At 37.8% G+C, this 23,630-nt stretch overlaps 2 protein-coding genes across 2 annotated transcripts; one reads left to right on the forward strand and one right to left on the reverse strand.

Moving 5' to 3' along the window:
- Positions 1-401: 401 nt before the first annotated feature.
- Positions 402-1,847, reverse strand: LOC121684605 (olfactory receptor 52B2-like). The gene is made up of 2 exons (XM_042064664.1): positions 1,031-1,847; positions 402-499 (listed from the first exon to the last, which is right to left on the reverse strand). The coding sequence occupies exons 1-2, from the start codon at positions 1,845-1,847 to the stop codon at positions 402-404; spliced, it is 915 nt and encodes a 304-aa protein (XP_041920598.1).
- Positions 1,848-18,564: 16,717 nt separating this feature from the next.
- On the forward strand, positions 18,565-19,503 carry LOC121683719 (olfactory receptor 52E4-like). Its single transcript, XM_042063477.1, has one exon. It carries the CDS (start codon positions 18,565-18,567, stop codon positions 19,501-19,503), a length of 939 nt encoding a protein of 312 aa, XP_041919411.1.
- Positions 19,504-23,630: the final 4,127 nt, after the last annotated feature.

Consider the following 23,630-nt stretch of genomic DNA (forward strand, 5'->3'; position numbering starts at 1 on the left):
ACATGTGACGGAGCCATACATGTAACAACGTAGACTGTGTGTCTAAGCTGCAATTCTTGTTACTTTTTAGTCCACTGTCAGCCATTTATTGTTTGGATGTCTTGTAAGCCGTTAGGCCACTGTACTGTATCCAAGGAACAAGGAAGGATCAGCATTGATTAGTCAGTACTTCAGCATCCTTTATGTTCGGGCCCTCGCATTTAATACAAACTGTTTTGTTAATTTTATATGGATTTATGACATTACTCTTGCTTTAGTTCAACCAAATTTGCAGACTGAACAATCTCAGTTCAAAAACTCCACACCTAACAGCTTTATTTAGCAATGTACTACTGTACAAGCAACCAAAGTCCTCATACCTACAGTACACAGTCACCTCCAAGTGTCATATATGCAATCTGTTAAACATTACATGACAATCTTTCCAAAGGTATAACATTCATCCTATTAAAAAAAAAGAAAAGATGTAGATATAAAAACACACTCTTCAAACAGATTTCTGGTCAGGAAAGAAAACATTCAGATTAGTATTAGTATAAAACATTATTAACAATAATGTCACATATAGTAGGGTACTTTTCACTAACATCACACTACAAATGAGAGAAATCAAGATCAGTGGATGTGCAATATTTCTGCCATGAAGGATGCTATGCTTTAAATTCTGTTTCTTTGTTTGATAGTAAGGTTATCCAGAAATGACCAGGCCTATGATTTTTATGGAACTTGGTAGAGGGCTGATGCATGGACTAAAGAAGAGGCCAAGGTTTGTGTTCTCCCAGTACAGTTCAGGTCATCTTATGAAACATATGGTCATTATTTTATTTTGAAAGAACCCGTATAGATTTGTACAACAGTCACTGCACTAGAGACAGGAGTATACTATATACATAAAAAAGATTGCAGAATGGGCTACAGTTTTATATAGACACTTTTGTGTGACTACCAAAGAGGGTACGTCGAATTTCATATGAGTTCAGTCCATACACGATAGGGTTCAGAATAGGAGGAACAAGAAAAATCAGCATACCCATAATCTTCTGTAAATCAGGTGAAACATTTTGAAACCTATGTGATAAAATTGTAAAAGTACTTGTGAGTTCAAAAGTGAAGAATATAACCAGTTGTGCCACACAGGTGTTGATAGCCTTGCTTCTTGCTTCATTTTGCCTTGTAACCAGACAAGCAATCAATATCTTGACATAGGAGACCGCTTGGACAGATATACTTATTATTTGCATGAGAGCAGTGTTAAACAAGCCAGTAATGTTGTTAATAAAAGTATTACCACATGTCATCTTGAGAAGTGAGGGATTGTCACAGAACACGTTCATCAGTTTAGATTTGCATCGAGGTAGCCTGGCCTGGAGTACAAATATTGTAAATATGAAAACAAAATCCAGAGCCCAAACAATTGCAATAATTGCTACCACCACTCTGGGTGTCATGAGTGAATTGTACCGTAATGGAGAACAAATCGCAATATATCGATCAAAGGCCATTGCTGCTAAGATGAAAAGAACTCCGCCACCATACATGTGAAGTAAAAAGCCTTGAAGAACACACAGAGGATAATAAACTGTATGTCTATCTGTTAAGATATCCGACAGGACTTTGGGTAGCATTGCAGTGATCCCTACAAGGTCATTAAATGGTAGACTGAACAAAATGAAATACATTGGCTTGTGAAGGTTTCTCCTCGCTATAATGAGTCCAAGCAGAGTCAGGTTGCAAGATATACAAAACAGGTATATCACTAGCCCAAAGAAAAATATGGGATACCTTGCCCCATCTGGAATAAAAAAGGGATCCAGGCTAAGTTCAAAGGTAATGCTAACATTTTCCATAACAGCTGTTTCGATGTTAGATTTCTAAGACAGTGAGCACATATTGTGCCATTTAAAAGAAAGCTAAATACATGAATTGTCTAAAAACATATAAAATGTGAGTCCAGTTTGATGGAAATTTGTAAGGCGTTGCGGTACCCTAATAAAGTAGGTAACAAAACATAGGGAGTATTTATCTACTCATGGTTAGATGTCTTGACAAAAGGAGACACCCAATTGCAGTCATGTCCTCCAATAGCAGGCCACTGTATATGTGCTATATACCGGATTGGGCACCAAAGAATACAGTAGATATTTACAGGTAAACATTCACTTTCCTGTTACTTCATCTCTTGTGCATTGTTGTGCAATATTGTAAGTAACCACTAACCACTCGGTGAGTTGCACAGTTTTGAAAACGAATGTTAAAGGAAAATTCCGGTTTTTAGCACTTTAAGGCCCTTTTCTGGTTTGTTTTGGATGAACTAGAGTGGTGGACACCGAAATTTTGACGATTGGTCCTGTCTCGACTTTTCTGACTCGTTTTGAATCGCCTTTGACTTCTCAGGGTGGCTGGCAATGGGCATACTGTAGTAGGCTACTCAAACATGTCCTAAAACAACCCTTAACGTTCGTTTTCAAAACTGTGCAACTCACCGAGTGGTTAGTGGTGTTCGTTGATTATTAAAAGCAAATATATCGGCGCAATGGATGATTTCCAGCCGTCTTATTTGCTATTGTGGAACTATTCACAACCGCTCAATATTTGAACCTGAAGCATAGACGGTGGCGCAGCTATCAACGTGCAATGAGTCTTCCAACAGAAATCAATGGGATTTTACAAAATGCCAAATAAAACACGACAGAAACTGTATTTCGCTACGCTCAGGGGTGGACTGGGACCAAAAATCGGCCCTGGCATATTTGGCCCAAGCGGCCCTCAAATCACTCGGGCACGCCTAATTAAATACAAAATCTTTGCATTACCCTTAAATACACTGTCATGGAGCACTGAAAGTGATGTAGGCCTCATTGGCTATCACTCTGACTGATCAGAGGTAGCCATGGAGCACATGATCTCCATATTCAAGTAGTCTATACAAGCAATTATTAAAGAGTTTCTGCTTGAATTCAAAGTATCATTTCAAATTATCCAATAAGCTACATTTAAACTATACAATGCTCAATTTACAGCAGCACCAAAACATTACTGAAGCCTATGTGTAAAGAGTTAAATTACCCAGATTGTCATAGACATTAATGTAATTTATACCAGTTATCACTGTAGGACAACTGAAACAACACAAAAATAAACAGGGCTGTTGCTGGAAATATTTTATTCCTGTATATACTGCCTACTGTACCTACATTGATGGTACATTTTGGAACAGTATAGCTACAAGCATTTTGGAACAGTATAGCATATTATATAGGTTATAGTTGACTTGTGCATGACTTGACGTTTTGTAGCCTACATTTCTGTCAGTCTACAGTCTTTTAGCCCATCTTTACTATGATAACCCTTCCAAGATAGAAACCTTATCTAGTTTGAGAGACCAACCATCACTCATGCAATCAATGTTGAATTTTGGCCATCTGACGGAAACTTATTCAACTGAATCAATTAACGTTGATTTGACACTCTTTTGCTGTCCAGGTTTGCAAATCATTAATTTAGAAAATTTAAGTTGCGCTATTGTTATTATAATCACAGCACGACCTTACTATGTTATCATTACCATATTATTACATTATCGCAATTAATAAGTCATCATAATCATCATCGTCAGCATGGCATACATAGCCTACCTGCTCCACCACTGAGTTCTTATCATGTAGCCTCAACTAGGCTCGCTCGCATTCTCCACCACCTGCACTGTCTCTCTGTTCTGTAAGCTTGCTTACATCCTCGTTCAAACTCAACGAACTTCAACATGTTGCTGACATTATGTCCCTCAACTGTATGCTTGCTTACATCCTCGTTCAAACTCAACGAACTTCAACATGTTGCTGACATATGCTAGCCTACTTGCAATATTGTATTTTTGAAGCTTCTACATTGGTGTTAATTTTGCACAATTGTCACTAGGCCTACCGGCAACCGCCGCAATTTCGTGTAGGCAACTTCGATTAACTTTTGATGCGCTCACAGAATCCTGTCTCTGAGCCAAAATTGGAGGGGTGGGGCCTGACGTGAGCTGTTATTGGATCACTCCAGTGTCAATATGAAAATGTAACCAATGGGCCGCTGATTGTCCTTCCTGTGGGCCGATCGTTGGGCAAAATAATTATATAGCCTATTCTATCAGCCCAAAAGGTGCGTCGGCCCACCGGGAAAATGCCCGGTATGCCAGATGGCCAGTCCGCCCATGGCTACGCTACTTGTTTTGGAACATCAACGAACACCACTAACCACTCGGTGAGTTGCACAGTTTTGAAAACGAATGTTAAGGGTTGTTTTAGGACATGTTTGAGTAGCCTACTACAGTATGCCCATTGCCAGCCACCCTGAGAAGTCAAAGGCGATTCAAAACGAGTCAGAAAAGTCGAGACAGGACCAATCGTCAAAATGTCGGTATCCACCACTCTAGTTCATCCAAAACAAACCAGAAAAGGGCCTTAAAGTGCTAAAAACCGTAATTTTTTTTAAGGGTTGTTTTAGGACATGTTTGAGCATGCCTGTAGGCAGCCACTCTGACTACTCAAAGGCGATTCAAAACGAGTCAGAAAAGTCGAGACAGGACCAATCGTCAAAATTTCGATGTCCACCACTCTAGTTCATCCAAAACAAACCAGAAAAGGGACTCAAAGTGCTAAATACCGGAATTTTTCTTTAAGTACTATGATATGGTGTCATCATAATTTAAGTACTATGATATGTTGTCATCATTTAATACAAACACGTAGGCTATAACTGCCTTATTATATTGTGTTATTTATTAGGTCAGTGACATTCACAGATGCTTGATGCAGTGAAATCCTAGTCATGTTTCAACATTATTTTTGGGGCCACTTTGTATTCTGATTGTGAGGGGCTGAGATTCAATCAGAAAGTAAGTCATTATTATTGAGAATGCGCTTCTACACATTACTGTGGTCGTTCCCTTTGACTGTCATGTAAACTAATATATAGAGCATATACTCAGCGACTGGAACGTGTCAGCTGTGCCCCCGTTTGAGTCTAGTTGCAACCCTCTTGGAAGTGCTTGCAGGCCCTGCACAGTCCTCAATGCAGTCGCATTACCAGCTTACTGTTAATTGGTGCTTTGTGTAATACAACCTCTGCCATGAGGCCTACATGAAATGGTAGGGCCAATTGGTGAAGTACAACATTACTACATGAAAGTCACCAAAAATAATTTTAGACATAGGTGTATGAAATAAGCGCTTTCTTTGGCTCTAATTAAATCACATGAGTTAAGAATAATCCCAAAATAAATAATGGATAGATAAATTATGGATGGTTAATGGTTAATAAATAATGGATAGATAAATAATGGATAAATTGATGATCACAAGTGTAGGCTTAATGTGCATAGAAATTATTAGTAATAGTAGTATTTATATATGCATGAACATTATTGATTGTTAAAAGGTTACATTCTGATTCCAAACTGGTATGTTATTATGGAAAGAATGCTGTCTGTCAATAAAGATGTGACATCCGTATATTTTTCCAGTAATCTTTTTTCCCAACAAACACTTTTCAAAACACATGTCACTGAAATACATGCCGTATGAAAATCCTTAGTAATACTATTGCATCAGCTAAACCCTGAAATAGTTTAGGCAATGAATCCTTTGGGTGACCATTCTAATGATGAGCTATTAACTGTGACATTTGATAATTAGTCCTCCGAGAATGGAATAGCCTCCTGATAACTGTTGCAACTTTGTCGCTAATGAGGCTTGCAACAGAATTCTGTTGGGAATGAGGTTCTGGGGTATTGTGTTAGACCATTAAACACTAACACGTTAATGATTAGTTGATCCAATGAATTATTCTTTGAGAATTTCATGAAATAAAATAAACTTTTAAAATACTATTAAAATCAATTTTACTAAACTAGTGGTTTGGAGAATAAATAAAATGATAAAGAAAAATAAACATTATTGTTATCTTTCGTGAACTTGCAGTTCAAATAACAAGAGATGTCAGTTTCAGTGATAAAAACAAATTTATTGTATTTTCAAGAGGAAACTTATTTAGCCATAAAATTTACTTCTGCACATATCATTAGCATTGTATGACACAATTTTGTTTCGGTATGACTTCGGTTAGTCTAGAAAATATCAACCATACAACATGTAAAAGGCCATTGATAGGTCATGGTACAATTCAACTATTTCAACAGATGTGGTTCTAATATTGTGCCATGGATTAAAAGTTAGTTCTTGTAGCCAAAGTAAATATATAAATTTCACAGATCTTGCTTGTCTGTAGAAGTGTGCAGAATGAAACTACTGGTTTCTGGGCCTGGGCCCTGTTCTTGCTTACTGTAAAACATTGACTTAGATATTGAATTGAGGAAAATCACCTGGAAAGGAAAAGCATGTGCCACAATCACTGACATCCCTAGAAAATGGAACTTCATTCAACGTCTTCAAATTAATCCATGACTTCCTGTTTCACTAAGGTGATAATGATGTGACACAGAGGCTTGTCATTCTTCAATAGGAAAGAGAAGAGAGTAGACAATTCAAATAAAGGGAAAGTGATCTCCATGCAAAAATGTAAAGGCAATTGCAGGGAAAAAGCCTTTCCTGTCATTTAATTACAAATGTAAATGGCTGGAGTTGCTAAAGGCTTCTGGGACATTCCCTTGTATCATGTTCTACCTATGGTCAGATGAAATGAAGATATATATTTTTGGCAACAAACACTCAATATAATAAGTGGTGGAGGGTCTGTGATGAGGGCCTTTTTTTTATTGCAGAGGCCCTGGGAACCTCAAAAGAGTGCATGGTTTCATGAATTCTATGAAATACTTGTACTGTACACTTTAAATCAAAATCTGTCTGGGCCATCCAGCAGGTCAATGATCTTTTTCTTTCCTTATTCCTATGTTTTCTTGGTGCGAGTCTCCTATTGAGGCCGTTTCAGTAAGGGGAAAAGGCAGTCCTGATGTTGGTCACAACAGAATGAGTCCAAAGGGAAATAACTGCCCTTCAGGAATGGAACTAATTTAATCAATGTGTGGACATTGAAATATCAAGGGCCAAATCTCTAGTGACTGCATTAGTCAGTGGCTTTCACACTGCATGTCACATATTGCTTCATAGATTGACCTATGTTATGGGTTGTAGACCCAAATGACACAACTGTCACGGCTCTAAATTACACTCTTTATCAAGTATTCCAATTCATATTTGTATTCCAAGCTGTAGAATTTTAGTGCAGATATTGGTGGAAGATCATGGTCAGTCTTGGGATTTATTTGAATTGGCACATTTTACAGTTACATGATATAATAGATTTTAAGTGCTGGACCTGTCATTACATTACATTGATTTAAAAAAGTTGGAGCAAGAATAAATAAAACAAGATTTATTTGTATTATAAATGAGGGTATTTGAGCTTAGGGAATAATTTGTTTTTTGTTACCAGAGCTAGTTTATTATTCTCCTGAGGGTTTATGAGCATAGGGAACCATATGACTAATTAGCCCTCTTGATTAATCTCTAACATGTTTTGTTTCCTTTTTTGAATGATGATGACAATGTCTGATGCTCCCTCTATTATGACGACCATCAAAACTTTCTTTCACAACAAACAAATGGTAGAGACAACAGATCTAAAAGTTCCCCCAAGATATAATTCCACATTGGTCATCAGTTTCATCATGCACATAATAAACAATGTTTAATTTTACATTTTATCTTGAACAAAATAAACAATATTTTATAACAAATAACAAAACACTGGTGACTATTTTATTTCTCAGCAGCATGTAGAATGGAACAGATATTCTAACACAATGTAGGTTAAATCAGATGGTTTTTATTTAGAACAATACAAGTTAATTTGATGAATTTGATGCTAGGGTTTCTGACAGCTGTCAATTAAGAGCACCTCAAAAACAAGTATGCCTATGTCAATACACAGGCCATAACAATCAAAATCAAGAGCATCAGGAAGAAGAGTGTATAGGCTAGCAACAGTAGCCTAAAGGCCAGGTGCAAGAGTTTGTGTAAAACTGATATTTTGAGAATAGGCTATATTGGCTTGGAATATGGTTTAGCTGCTGGCTCTAAAATGATCTAAAGCTAAAGTGACTGGAGCTATGCTTTCCCTTTGACCGATGACAAGGTTTAAGCATAGATGACCTCAACGTAACAGACAATACGAAAGGGCTCGTATGCCTCAATGTACTTCTTAAAGGATTTGGTAAGATTTTAATGCACCAATTTTATTTTATTTTTTTACAGCTGGTAATATAATGCCCCTTGGAAATCAAATGTGAGAGAGGATCCAAATCGGTTTGTTGCAGCTGGCCTAGCAATGAGATTCTTCATACAGTAATGTTCACTAAATCATAAGTTGTTTTCTGAGGCCAGAAGAGAAGGCATAAAAGGCTAGGCCATGATGAAACTTAAAAAGGTTGAAGCTTAGAGGTTGCATAAACATAAGCTAAACACTACTCAGCTGACAAACATTGCAGTGAAGAAAATATAGTCTGGTTAAGATTAAGATTCTATCATTAACCAACAACTCTAATTAACCATCTCAGTGCTTTTCCCACTACCCCATGCTGGGCTGGGTCAAGGCAATGGGCAGCCCCTCCACAAAGGGAGGGCAGTGGCTGGGGCAATTCATATCAGACTGGTATATGGCAGATCCTGGATAAAAGCAGAGTTATAAAGGATGATCTATTTGACTAGTAAATACAGTAGTACAGTAGTAGTACAAAACTGCAACACATGCAAGTCTTGTAGAAGAAGAAATGTATGCTTTAACCCGTCCTTGCCATCACTTGTCCTCCCTCTGGTAGCACTTTATAGTCGTTCACTAGCCTGTCTAGCATCAGACCGCTTCTCAAATCTCAGTTCAGATTGAGAATGGGTTTGCTGACCTTTCATTCACTTCCGATTTCGAAGCGGTGTAACCAACAGTGAAATTAAACTGAAATTGATACACTGGATTCTTACCAAAACGTTCTGCAAGTACAGCAAACACATATTTTCTCTGAACAAATGCAGCTGTTTACTCAATTCCAATTAAAATACTAATGCTATCAGTGCAGCCATTGATTGTGTTGAACATTTCTAACTATACTCCCTTGTCTGTCATCATATAAAACCCGCATCAGCAGTTATGATTGGTTCATTTGTTTTTGGTGATTCAGAAATCAGGTTTGTGTGGGTTCATCCAGGCTTTAGAAGCATGACTGAAAGAACCCCACAACTACTAATTTGAGTGACTTCTAAGACAGTAAAAGTGGGTCATGGCTGGGTCCAGGTTAATGATTCAAAACCTACAGTGCCTATAAAAAGTATTTAACCCCCTTTGGATATTTCCTTTTTTACTGCTTTTATAAATGGAATCTTGATCAATTTAATTAATATTTATAGAATCACTTATTTTGCAATCTATATTTTTAATTAATTAACATTACTTTGTATAAATTTGCTTTTACTTTGACATTAAAGAGATTTTTTTTAATGTATATTATTGTTAAAAAGGCCAAATTAAATCAATCAAGATTCCATTTATAAAAAGCAATAACAGGGGAAACACCGGTATTCAAGTGGGGTGAATGTCTAGGTACAAAACTCATTTTGTTGATCTGGACATACAATTGTTGGAACACAGGGTTTATTTTTTCTTCATTGTTTCCATTTGGGGACAAAACTATGAGACCAAAAAATGATTTGTTATACTTCTTTTTACTGAACTTTACGAGGGTAACTAATACATGTGGAGGGCGCTGTACAGACTTGGAATTTCACCATTCTGGGGGCAAGGCCACTTGGCCTTCAGTTGGGCATATTTGGTGGGGGGCACAAAGGCCACATGTCAGGGCACCAAGGCCAAAGTTAACTATACAGTAGTAGGCTATAAAAATGATCAAAGTTGTATTTAGCCTATTCACTGCAGTAGACCTGCATGCATCACTGTATGAAACATTACAAAAACATGAAACATGACATATTACATATAACTGTAAATCATCTGATCATCTAATAAAAACAGATATCTAGGCTATATATAAAATGTATTTTATATTTGGCCTGCTATGAAATCATGTATTGAACAATTTAAATTTAAGCACAGCTCAGCTTTAAGAAACTCAAATAGCCAAGATGCATGCTTAGCATTTTGTGATCATTAAGGCTACTTTCACAAACACTTAGTCAGCTGTCCTCTGATTTACCAATATCTAGGCGATATTTGTAACATTTATTTTGTATTTGGCCCGTTATGAAATCATGTGGAACAATTTAAACACATTGTAAAACTTAAAGCCCAAATTTGGAGACATCCATGCATGTTGAAATTTACTGCAAATTCAAAACTGGATTACTCTGGAACGGCTAACTATACAGGGGACTGCTTTACACCTTTGTGTTCGGTAAGGTCTGCTGTTTATTCTGATATGTGATTTGTCATGTGTTAAAAGAAGGGTTCGTGAAGTATTCCAACGAGATGAATGGACGCAAAACCTTCAGTAGAATGTATGATTAAATTGAATTATATTTTTTCTCGCGAACCGTTCAACACAGCAATTACCGGCTAACATAGTTTAAAAGCACTTCATCTAGCTTTTCTTGGTTTGAGTCTTTGTGTTATGAATGTCCATGCTTCGGATGAGACGTTAAACCAAGGTCCTGACTCACTGTGGTCATTAAAGATCCCATGGCACTTATGCAAAGAGTAGTTGGTTCCCCGGTGTCCTGGCTAAATTCCCCACCTGGCTCATTCAATCTGTCCCCCTAATCATCACTTTGTCCTATTGAGGCCGTTTCAGTAGAGAAAAAGGCAGTCCTGCTCTTGGTCACAATAGAAAGAGTCCAAAGGGAAATAGCTGCTCAACAGGAAATGCCATTAATTTAATTAATGTGTGGACATTGTTGGTGATAAAATATTAAGAGCCAAATGAGGGCTTAATATCTAGTGGCTGCATTAGTCAGTGGTTTTCACACTGCATGCCACATGTTGCATGAAAGATTTACCTACGTTATGGGTTGTAAAACTGCAACCTAAATGACATGGCCTTCACATTCAAGGCTCTACATTAGCAATCAGATCTTGGCTTTTATTGGGATCAGCAGATTTTACAGTGACATTATTATATAATAGATTTTAATGCTGGACATGTCATTATTACATAGATTTCAAAAAGATAAACAAGAATAAATAAATAAAAAGATTTAGTAATTTGTATTATTCATGTGAAGGTGTTCGAGCTTAGGGAATTATATGTTTTTTTGTTACCACGGCTAGTTTATTATTCTCCTGAGAGTGTATGAGCATAGGGAACGATAGGACTAATTAGCCCTCTTGATTAATCATGTTTTGTTTCCTTTTTTGAACAATGATAACAATGTCTGATGCTCCCTCTATTATGACGACCAATAAAATTTCCCAAACAAACAAATGGTAGAGACAACAGATCTAAAAGTTCCCCCAAGATATAATTCCACATTGGTCATTAGTTTCATCATGCACACAATAAACAATGTTTAATGTTGACAGCTTGTCAAAGACAATGCCTCAGCCACCACAGTGATTCCTGCACCTAGTGAATTTAGGCCTTGCTCTGAACTGATGATGTAAACCATGAGGTTGTTTTATTTATCTTCTGTTGTCATTATTTTATTTCTCAGCAGCATGATGGAACAGGTATTATAATTGTGTAAGTGTAGATTAGATTAGATGCTGTCATTTAGAACAATATACAAGTTAATTTGATGGATTTGATTGATTTGATGCTCGGGTTTCTAGCAGCTGTCCAGCAAGAGCTCCTCTAAAACAAGTATGTCAATACACATGGCATAAATACCAAAAGAATGAACATCAGGAAGAAAACTGAACAAAACATTGTAGGAGTGCAATCAGACAGGACACACTTTGCCGCATGTAAAAAGAGGGCGCTTTACCACTTTGAGTTAAAGTTTCTTTAATCCAAGGTGCTTCTGCAAAAACGGGAGGCGCAGCAAGCTCACAAAGCGTGAGGCACTCTGGGCGCATAAGCAGTGCGCAAAACGCTTACTGCCAATACAAAACAACATAAAAAAAGGATCTCACTACAAAAAAATGTGTCCTGTCTAATCGCGGCCTTGGTCTGTAGCAATGTGAACAGAAGCATAAAGGCCATTTCTAGAGGTTGTGTGAAACTGACATTTTGACAAATTTAAGTTTAATTTCACTTCAATGCCCTAACATCATACCACTTCTTGAATATCAGTTCAGAAGTGAGAATTGGCCTGAGGACATTTCATTCTCTTCTGATTTCTAAAGGGTGTTACAATGTAATAGCAGTGACATTAAACTGAAATTGGGATCTGTATTTAGTAACAATTAGACCTACTTTTGTCTTGAAGGTTGCCTACCGGTATTTTTTTTTTTTTTTTTTAAAGTTCTGATCTAGAAGTAGACAGGGCTTTATTGTAATCATTCTTCACAATCTCTGTATCATAGGCCCTCTGTGGGAATCAGTCTGACATGACGTTAGCCTGCTTTTCACACTCAAGGTCTGTATCACATACATCTGAGATGTTAAAACTGGCCAAAAAGTATGTTGTTCTTAAGCCAGTTTTGGTGAAGCTTTTAACATGATATTTTCATCTGTTGCATGTCTGCAACAGTTCCTCACAATATCCAGTCCAAAACAACAAGATGTCATCAATGTACCTCCACCACCATTTTATCTTGTCCATGTAGTTATTTTGTTGGACAAAGTCTTTCTCCCATAGACCTAAAAAGGGTTGGCATAGTTAGGAGCAAAGCATGCCCCATAACATTACCCCAAACATGAAAGTACAATTGGTTTTGTCTTGGATGAATGATGGAAGTTGTTGGGCTAAGGGCTTAATATGAAAGTCTATAAATTGAGAGGCAGGCTCTGTAAGATACCTATATGATAGGCATGCCTGTGATGTTCATTAAATTTTTTAAGACAGGTGAGGTATATGGCATCAAAACATTAATGAATTGTAACACCATGTTTGTAGTATACCCTTTATCTTGTACTTGTGGCTGCTTTTACATAGGCCGCACTAAGAAATGGCTTAGTGACAGAGTTTCTGAACATAAGAACGCTATTAGAAAAGTCCATTTAGACTATCCTATGGCCAAACACTTTCACGTTACTGTATGCACAATAGCAATCCAGATAGTCTTTTGGTTGAAGGTCTAGAAAGTATCAAAAAGAACATTTGGAGTGGTGATAGACTGAAGTTCTTATTACAGAGAGAAACATTTTATTAAGGGTGTAGGTTTGGTCTCAGCTTTGGGTGGGGACACTTCCCCAACTCCTGTTGTCACGATACCAAAATGATTGTTTTAATACCAAGTCAAGAATCTCGATTTCGATACTTTTGCAATTTTTTAAACATTTGATTTGATTTAGGGGCTCCACCCACTGACACCTTAATGCAGGGGCTTACCTGGGCTTCGACCAATGAGGGGCCTCATAATAATAATAATGATAATCAATAATAATAAACGGCGTGTCCGTATTCACAGCGTCATTAGCCTACTCTGGAGCTCGCCTAAATAATTGAGCACATCGCACTGCTCTACAATTACATCCATGCAGAGGCCCCCTTTGTCTTCTCCAATTCTAAAGTGTAACATAGTGTAACAAAACATAATAAATCCCAACGGGTGTAGCTACAGAAGAGGCTGAAACTGACTGACAAAGTTATCATACTCTGGAGATAACGTGGGTAGGATTGAAGCAACGATAAACGAATGACGTGGATTCCTGTAACTGTCCATGAAAACAGAGGGCATAGCAGATAAATATCGTAGCAAATAGCCTGGAAATGAAACGGCTTTAAAAACATGTATTTCACTTGTCTCATTGGAGTGAACGCAGAACATGGACTGTGGCGCAAAGAAATGACTTAGTGATCTACATCTCCGTTCACTAACAGCTAAGTTTGTGCTAACCCATTCGCACATATAATAGTCTATGTTATGTTTTCTCCATTGTTAACCTGAGATATGTCTGTCTCCATGAAGTGTAGTGATAATGCATAAGGTAGCCATTTTCACGTCACATGAGCCAGCTTGTTCTGTAGGCTAGAAGTATTTCTGTCCCATACAAACTACATTAAACTGGTGTGTTAAGTAGACAGAATTTCAAAAAAACTCCTGGGGAACCCCTCGACACGACAAACACATGCACTTTTGAAAAGCTTTTAAACGTCCATATGTGTACCCATCTTTTAACTTGGCCTACAGCCAGTGTTGTAAAAGTCCAACGCTTGTTTGATAAGCGATGTCATGGGTAGGCTGACGTGATTCGAGGACTTTCTGTTCCTGTTTATGTAAAGGTTTTACATAGGCTGAATAATGATAGGCTACACTGCATGTTATTAACCAAAAGCGCACGCTATGTGTCGGGTCAGATCGCGGGCCGGGTATCATTTAATCATAATTAATATTTGCGGTTGGGGGGGGGGTCTCGGGTGGTATCAAGGCGCCCCTGGCCCCACCACCTTGACGTCATCAGTAAAATTGAATATTGTGTGATCGTTCACATCAGTGGTGATCATATAATTTGATTGACCCTCCATACATAATATATATACATAATATATACACACACACACACACACACACACACACACATAGAAAGTGATGGTTGTCGTAGGTTTCTAATTCATCTTTTGGAATTCATACACTTTATATATTTTGTTAATTATTTATAGTATTTTATGATCTGCATAAAAATAGCTTAACATATTTAGTAATTTGAATACATCATATTGATATTTAAATGATTAGGCTACACTTGTCTTTAATATCATCACATTTGTGGTGTAATTGAGTGCCTGTCACTTTAAGAAGAACGTGAACGTAATTAGCCTTCAGTCTCACGGTTTTAGGCTAGTGGAAAATAGTTTTGCATAGTGCAAAGATATGTGGATTCAATTCATCATGTTTGCTATGTCATTAGATAAAATAAATGTTCAAAAAACAAGTCAAAGAAAATCTTTCTGGGATGAGATTAGAGAGACCTAAAGTGTCTCGGGATTAATATTCATACCTATGAGTATGGAAATGCACCATAGTTTATCTTTTATTTCTTTGCATTGTGCAGGCTACATTCACAAATACATCAGCCCAGTGGTTCCCAAACTACGGCCCGCCACCTCATTTTGGGTGGCCCCCCAAAACGTGTCCGTGATATATAGCATCTGGCCCGCATGGCAATACGACATCGTCAAACTATAACCTCCGTAATTTTCCCCATTCATTCTCTATGGTGATGGTACACATGTAATACTCTTTTTGTCCACTGGTGGTTGTTTTGGCGCTGTTTCACGTTTGTCATTGAAAACGGAATGAAATGTAGGCCTACCTACCTGCAAACAATGTAAGTTTCAAAGTATTCTACAAGTTTATCAATTAATTGTTAATAACTAACTAACTTCTATTCAAGTCATATTTCTGGGACTTTCTGGGATAATTATTTCTATTTTTTATTCACTCATTCAAATGTTCATACAAATTCACAAAGTTCTCATCAGGTGAGTGAAAGTGGTAATTTCAGATGTTTTGCCAGCACTTCATAAAACTCTCATAGTTTGAGAACTTAGGATATTGCTTGTTCACAACTTGAGCTGTGTATGCAAAGACACAGAGTTCAGAGTTCACACATTTTGAATAAAATAATTGAATAATTGTGGGACTCCCTGCTAATACTTTTGGGAATGCTATTTTTTTATTAGTATTATTTCATTTGAGCTACATTTTACACTGATATGGCATGATTGCAATATAAGCACAGCTAACAATGGTATTAAATTGCAGTAGCCTATGATTAAATGTAATGGAATATTGAACTAAGGTAGACTGCTGTTGTCCACAGCACTAAGCTATTTATGGTTACTAATATACTCCGAGTCTCTGGCCCTCTCTTAGAGCCAGGCATAGTGAGCTGGCCCTATGGACAAACCCCTATTAAACATGACTCCTAACCAGTGTTGGGGTAGCTATTTTTAAAAAGTAGTGTTTGCTCGTTACTTGTTACTTCTTAAACAAGTAATCTGTTACTTTACTTAGTTACCCTCTATGGAAAGTAACTTTTTATGTTACTCGTCACTTTCACGTGACTTTTATGTTGCACGACTTTGAGCAGAACCCAATATCTGTTCTTAAATGTGTAGGCCTACATAAAGTTCTACTATGGAGGACAGAACAGCTATTTCTTTTGTGCTCTTTATTATAAAAAAGGCCACAAACAAAGCACTTGACAAGAAAACATTGGGCTATTATAGGCTTTAACAACACCTCTAAGCCCTATGAAACCATATCAAATAACATAGCCTTGACATATGTTAACATACATTTTAAGGCTCCTCCGAAATCGGTGCAAAGCTAGTGCAAATCGTATCAATGCTGGCAGTTGAATTAATGGCAGTGGACAAAAGTTTCTCACAGGGCAAAGTGTAGGGTCACGACACTGTAGGAGTGAAGGTGTAGCTACACTGTGGAGTTGACACAGAAGTAACAGCCTAAAGTGAAGAAATTGATTTTAGTCCTTCTCTGTAACGATCTTTACTCTGGAAGAGAAGAGTGAGTGACATTCAAATGAGTTGACGGTCATATTCAAATTTGCAGTGGTCTCTTAATTTTGAATATGACCGTCAACTCATTTGAATGTGACTCAGCAACTGTAGGATGACATCAGAAAATGTGCAGTGGTCTCTTAATTTTTTCCAGAGCTTTATTTATCTGGTCTCATCTTATGTGTGTATAATGTATAGCCACCTAGTGGTCTTTGTATCTGCTACATGCGAGTTCACTACCTTGCACTGAGGTGTCTGTAATAAGGCTTCCATACAGGAAAGGGGAAGAAGGCTGTTTGTGCTGCTACACATGGGTTGTCACTCAGCACTCTTTCAACTCTTGAACTATGTTGTAGCCATTAAAATAAAGGCCTCTATCATGACTGTCTAAAGCGCAGTCTAAAGTCTGTAATCATCACAACGCAAAGCTTATTCCTATCGTAGACTTCAGTTTTCCGCCATGCCCTTTTGAGCAACACACCAAGGGGTGTGGCAATTAACGACCTAAGCAGGGGTCTTGCGCAATGCTATCGTACACTACCTAAAATGCATTACGTCACTGACTAAGAGAAACCTGGTCAGAAATCCATGGTGAGTTTTTTTATGTTATTTTAAGAGCGCATTATCAACAGTGATATGGGCAGGTGCACAACACAAATGACAAATTACACGATTACAATGGGAAACATAATTAAAATAAAGATATTGCGAAATACATCTCACAATTTATTCACCAACATTTGCAAATTGGTAATGACGGAAAAAAGTGATTAGGTGAGAGGCAAGAGGGCAAATATGAAGCACAGCTGAAGACACACTTTCACGAGATGTAAGTAGCAACTCCTCTGCAGGATAAATATTTTTTATTCAGTCATTCGAATATTATTGGGGTAAGTGTTGCTTTTTCCAGCCTATGTTTTCGATGGTAACCTATTGTCAGTCAATAGCGAAAGTAATTAACTGTGTATAACTGTTTTGTCAACTGTTGACTGTACTGTTTTGTAGACTGACACCACGGTGAAGTTAGTTTCACTTTGTCAATGAGTTCAAATAATAGACAAGGGCAAATGTGTGTAGGCTATACTCTGCTAGGTTTTAGTAAAGCATGGTTCAGTGGAATAACTTCCATATGGTCTCGCGTGCAAGCAGATTCCTTCAAATGCGCTGCTGTATCAAAATACCGATACGCTGTTTGAAGTTGTGCTGCTTGCTGTTAAAAGGAATGACAGATGTCATTCTCATTGGTTTAAAGGATGTTACGCCCAAAACATACCCATGACTGACCTTCTTGCACCAAGCACCGAACTTTGGACTGGACAACCCACAAAATTTGTTTAAACTTTTTGCCAGTGACCATGCGTTTTAGAATGTCATAATAAAGTCTTTTAATGCATTTTTGTAAAATAAGAGTGCCTTGGAATTTCTCTTTCCTTCAAACGCTTGGAAATCTAACCAGGGTCCTAACAAATTTCATATGAATCTGAAATTCACAGGCCCTAACAAATTTCACATGAATCTGAAATTTACAGGCCCCAATAAATTTCATGAATCTGAGCTGTTTTAGCACCCCCAATCTGACAAGATATAGATAATAGAATCATTATAGGCCACGCTCTGAAATTTGATTGATGCATAACTGTTGCGGTGCAATGAATCAAAAATCAGAAAACGTTATTTTTAGTGTCATTGTCTGAGTTTTTTGATTGGCTAAAGGCGATCCCATGACTCCCATATCTCCAGTGTATAGGAGGCCTTCAGAAAAAATTGCCTATATAAATTTACATCATGCAAAATGCATCACAGTCATGGTTAGTGACAACCAGTGAAGAGATGCATCATGAGTTTCAAGGTCCTGGATTAGCATAATGGTAAATAACTACTCAACTGTATTTTCATTTATTATATCTATGTATGGCTTGTATAAACTGACTATGTGTTTCCCATGTTTTTACTGTTTATTTTGTTCAATTTTGTGCAAGAGGTGTACATACTGATGAAGATGGAAAACAACTCTATTAACAGTGACATACTTGAAATTCAGGGTTTGGATATCTCAGAGTCATCCGTTTACCCTGTCTTCTTTGCAGTGCTCTTCTTTTACCTCACTCTGCTGATATCCAATGTTGGCGTGCTTATACTCATCATAACAGAGAAAACCTTACACCAACCCATGTATCTTCTGTTCTGCAACCTGTCAGTCAATGATATTTTCGGTAATACAGTTTTACTCCCCCGGTTGCTGGCTGACATGTTTGTGCCAAAAAAATTAACCACATATGCTCAGTGTGCCACACAGGCATTCTGTAGTCACACATTTGGTTCAGCCTCACATATGATATTAATCATAATGGCCTTTGATAGGTATGTTGCTATATGCAACCCACTGCGATATACTGCAATAATGACAACTAAGACCATTGTGATGTTGTCTCTCTCTGCTTGGGGTTTTTCACTTATATTAGTGGCTATTTTGCTTGGCCTCACAATCAGGTTGTCTCGCTGTAGATCCACTATTCTTAATGCTTATTGTGATAATGCATCGTTGTTCAAGTTATCTTGTGAGGATGTGTCCATTAATAACCTGTATGGGCTAGTTTTTACTGCAGTACTTTTTGGTTCATCAATAGGAAGTATTCTTGTGACATACTTTAGGATTGCTATTATATGCTGGACTAAAAAAAGCAAGGATCTCAACAACAGAGCTCTACAGACATGTGCTAGTCACTTATTAGTATATATGATTATGTTGTGGACAGGGTTCCTTACTATAATACTTCATCGTTTCCCAGATTATCCATATTTGAGAAAATTGGCCTATATATTGTTCCATGTTGTGCCTGCCAATTTAAACCCAATCATTTATGGTATGCAAACAAAGTCTTTAAGGAAGAAAATTCTGCAGATTTTCTCTAGAAAGGTGTTAAGTACATAGAAGCTTAATGTAAAAAATCTGTATACTGTATATTGTTTGGTATAATTCATTCATTGAATAACTGTTATACTTTATTTAGGCTACTCACTGTATTTGTATTTACTTTTAATTACTATGTACTCAGCTATCCTAAATAAAACCATTAAAATGACATCTAACATTACGATAATTTTCCAGAAATTGGCAGACTTTAAGAAAAAATGGTTTCCAGAAATGGTATGATATTTCAGAATACTTTGTAAGATTTTTTTACAATATTTTCCTGCGTGTTATTATTGTAATGAGATTTATTACTGAGGAGTCAATAAGATCACAATTGTTTTTAGGTATAACATGAATGAAATGTCTTCACACAGTCATAATGGAAAGACATTGCGATAACACTTTCTATGAAGGTCAATGTCTTATGCATACATTCATAACACAATCTAATGCAATAAAGTCATTATAATAATTATTATAATAATTCACAAATAAGCGTAGAACGATGATGTAAGTGACCACTAGGAAAAATGTGGGCGGGGAAAGTGTTTGAGCACTGCTCTCCTACATGCCCACATCCACGGCTGAAGTGCCCTTGAGCAAGGCACCTAACCCCTCACCGCTCCCCGAGCGCCGCTGTAGCAGGCAGCTCACTGCTCCGGGTTAAGCCTTCAACATACTCGCCACTCCCGACCGGTAGCACAACAATGTGACGTCATGGGGAGCGCCGTAACAATTTATACTCGCGCGTGGTGGTCGCGACACTAGTTGCAATATTCTCCTGAATTGGCATTGGCCTCAATGGCAGCAAAAACTACCCTCTGTGATGATACTTCAGACTTCGGTTGCTGCTATTCACAACTAGGCCTACAGTACCGTCATTACCATCTAGTTTCCAAAGTGTGTGCAGCTAGATAGATAGATACTTTATTCATCCCGAGGGAAATTTTAGCTAGCTGGCTGGTGCTGAGAGATGAGTTTGTCTAGCCTAATTTCCTAAGATGGAAAGAGATTTTTTTCGGGTCTTAGATATCCTTTGGTTGAAAATACATCTTTGTTACCTTTTGCTGGATTATTGGAATGTCCCTGGGTCCTAGTTCTTTCATCTTAATTCCCTGTGTTACATCTCTCTCTGGTAGGTTCATTAACTTATCCAGCAAACTTTAAAAATCACAAACTCTCGCTGGTAACCTAGCCAGGTTAATTTCCCTCTCTTCTCAAACTGACTATTCAAACATCGTGTTTATTTAAGATGTGGGCTAGGCTATATGAAATGCATGAATGTGGTTGATGTTTGTATAGAGGCACGCATGCTCCCTGATCTTGGCTTCAAACTCATCCTGCTTGTCGTGCGCATCTGAAAAAAAAAGTCGGGAGTGGCGAGAATGTAGTACCCTTTACTGTGTGCTTCACCTCACTGTGTGTGCTGTGTGTGTTTCACTAATTCGCTAATTGGGACAAATGCAGAGACCAAATTTCCCTCACGGGATCAAAAGATATACTTATACTACTTATACTTACTTATAAAAACTGGAATATCATCAGTTTATTCATGACTATGTAACATGGCTGGCTAAATAAATTCCAGTGCACGTCACATTTTTTACTTTTGTCTTCTCTCATCTCCTATGTTGTTACAGGGACTTGACAGGTCGTAGGGCTAGGCAGCAGCCTGAGTATACGTTACCGTGACCCTACTTTCTAGTGGTATGATTAACATGGCATTTCACTGATAGATCTAGGAGTGGAACTTAGAGGGTTTAATGCTGTGTCTTGGAATCCACTTTTGAATCTCCAAGAGGGTTGTGGATATGGGAGACATCTACAAACCACAAAATGAAATATGTAGGCAGAATCATTAGAAGAGCTTACCTCTTTGTTAGCACAGGGTACACTGGCCTCCCTTTTGAAAAGGGCACTCTGCAATAGGATAAAGAGAGACTATTTGGGATGTAGTGTAGTCTTGCCAGTCAGATGCTAAGATGGTCCCTTCTGTAATTAGATCATTTTTAAATCCAATGCAGCATACCAAACTCATGCATTAGAAAAGTGTCTGTAACATGCCAGCTATCGAAAAAAACAACTTTTGAAACCTTCACTGTCCAATAAAGAGTCTCCATGCATCAGTGCATTGAGGTGGCTCACAAAAGGATGCATTCAACATCAACACTAATTACATGAAACTGGAGACCCCAAAGATGATGTAAAATATAGATAGATAGATAGATACTTTATTAATCCCCAAGGGGAAATTCAAATATATATATATACATAACTTGACATGTCACCCTTTAGTTCCCTCTAGTGTAAAAGTTAGGTCTCTGCTGACTTTTCTAAATACAATCTCATGCACCTGGTGAGCTACAGTGTAGGAGAATACTACTGCCTTTGATTAACTAGTAAACATTGTTTCAGATGAAACACACACAGCTAAGGGAATCCCTGTGACATTTTTTCCCGTCCAAATAATACAACGAATTTCCAAATTATGTTCTATTAGCACTGACTGCAATATTAAGTGCAGCATCTGAGTGCCTACTTTCAGTACATGCCAACCTGTATAGCACAATGACTTTCAAGTGTCATATATAGTTCTTTATTCATATATAGTTTTTATTTCATTGGAATTAGTTGCTCAGATTGGGTCATCATGGCATGAATCAACTGTAAACTGTAAAACTGTAAAATGTAAACTGTAAGAGAAATATTGCATTCATTCTAGACACTAGATAATTTTCATCCAACCAATGCTTACATCTATGCCTATCCAATGTTTACATCCACACACACACACACACACACCATATAGTTTAAATGCATAAGGATGTAAATATTTTTAAAAAAGGGATATCTTAAAGGTTGCCATCTTCTGGCAGACTCAAGTGATGCCACACAATGAAAAGTTTTACTGACTGACTATGTGTGTGTGTGTGTGAGACAGAGAGAGAGAGAAGTAAATCTTCAAGGTGTCCCGTAAATGCATGCAGCAGACGAACATCCTAATGGAAAAAGCGCTAAACAACATCAAACACAACAACACTGGGTCCTTCTGAGCCATTGTGGTGCGACGTCGCAATGCGAAGCCATTACGATTTAAACACTTTTGCAGCCAACCCCTGCTAGCCAGAAATCGCGCATCTCTATCACTCACTGTAGGGTAGATTTCCAGAGCCTTGTTTCGGATCATTTTTCTCGACACTCGGTTTTGATTGTCCCTCATTGAATGGATCCACTCAGAGAGTTTTGTGTCCAACTCCTCGCTAACCTTTTTTCTCCCTCCTCCTGGCAGTCTTGCTCTCTTTTTGTTTGTTGTGGCTAGATCTATTTTCTGCTTTTTCCAGTATGTTATTCTTTTCGGGTCAATGTTAAAATGTTTAGCAGCTTGCTCCCCAGAGTGCTCTGCAGCATATTCTAGCACGTTCTCTTTGAACTTGATGTCAAATTTTCTTCACCTCTTTGGCTCCGCAGCTGCCATGTTAAACAACGTTAGCCTACCGATGACTGAAGTCTCACGTTCAAGTCAAAAGAGAGGTGATGACCAGGCTACCGTAGCTATAATCTAGAGGAATATGCCTGGATTCAGGGGAATATCTCTGATTTCAAACAAACCTTTTTTCAATAGCCAATCGCGGAGAGGTGGCAGACCTTGTGAGTAGGCACATGTACTGGGGGTTTCATGAAAATACCGCTGACAGCGAACTAACAAACAAAACAATGCCTTTTAGTTTGCCTTTGTAGCCATCTCTGGTTAGCCTTTGCTTAGGCAAATGAGACATAATTTCTGCAGAGGTTTAAAGCAACTGTTGTTAGGAACTTCAATTTCTTCAAAAATCGACTCTAAACATGCTTCAATTACATTTGTATCTGCAGCCATTTTGCACTGGTTTCAGTAGGAATTTTTGACCATGATCACAAAGAAACTGAGATCAGTGGGCGTCTCTGAAAGTAGCTGTTTTCCGGTTGTGAAGGTTTTGGCCCAGAAGTTCGCTCAGCATGGCGCAAACTTCTGGGTACTCAGATTACCGTAGCTATGGCTTGGATTTGTTAGCAAACATTGCCCCCCAGTGGTACTTGCATGTTACTATCACAAGTATAATGTTGAGGCCTGCCCAGAAAAACGTTGGTTCTAATAATAGCCCCGGCCT

Source organism: Alosa sapidissima, chromosome 15 (genome assembly GCF_018492685.1).
Source record: "Alosa sapidissima isolate fAloSap1 chromosome 15, fAloSap1.pri, whole genome shotgun sequence".
Taxonomy (NCBI): domain Eukaryota; kingdom Metazoa; phylum Chordata; class Actinopteri; order Clupeiformes; family Clupeidae; genus Alosa; species Alosa sapidissima.

Coding starts and splice junctions, on each gene's coding strand:
- LOC121684605 (XM_042064664.1), bottom strand. CDS start 1,847: ATGGAAAATGTTAGCATTACCTTTGAACTTAGCCTGGATCCCTTTTTT. Junction 500..1,030: donor TGATTTACAGAAGATTATGG/GTATGCTGATTT, acceptor TTTCCTGACCAG/AAATCTGTTTGAAGAGTGTG.
- LOC121683719 (XM_042063477.1), top strand. CDS start 18,565: ATGAAGATGGAAAACAACTCTATTAACAGTGACATACTTGAAATTCAG.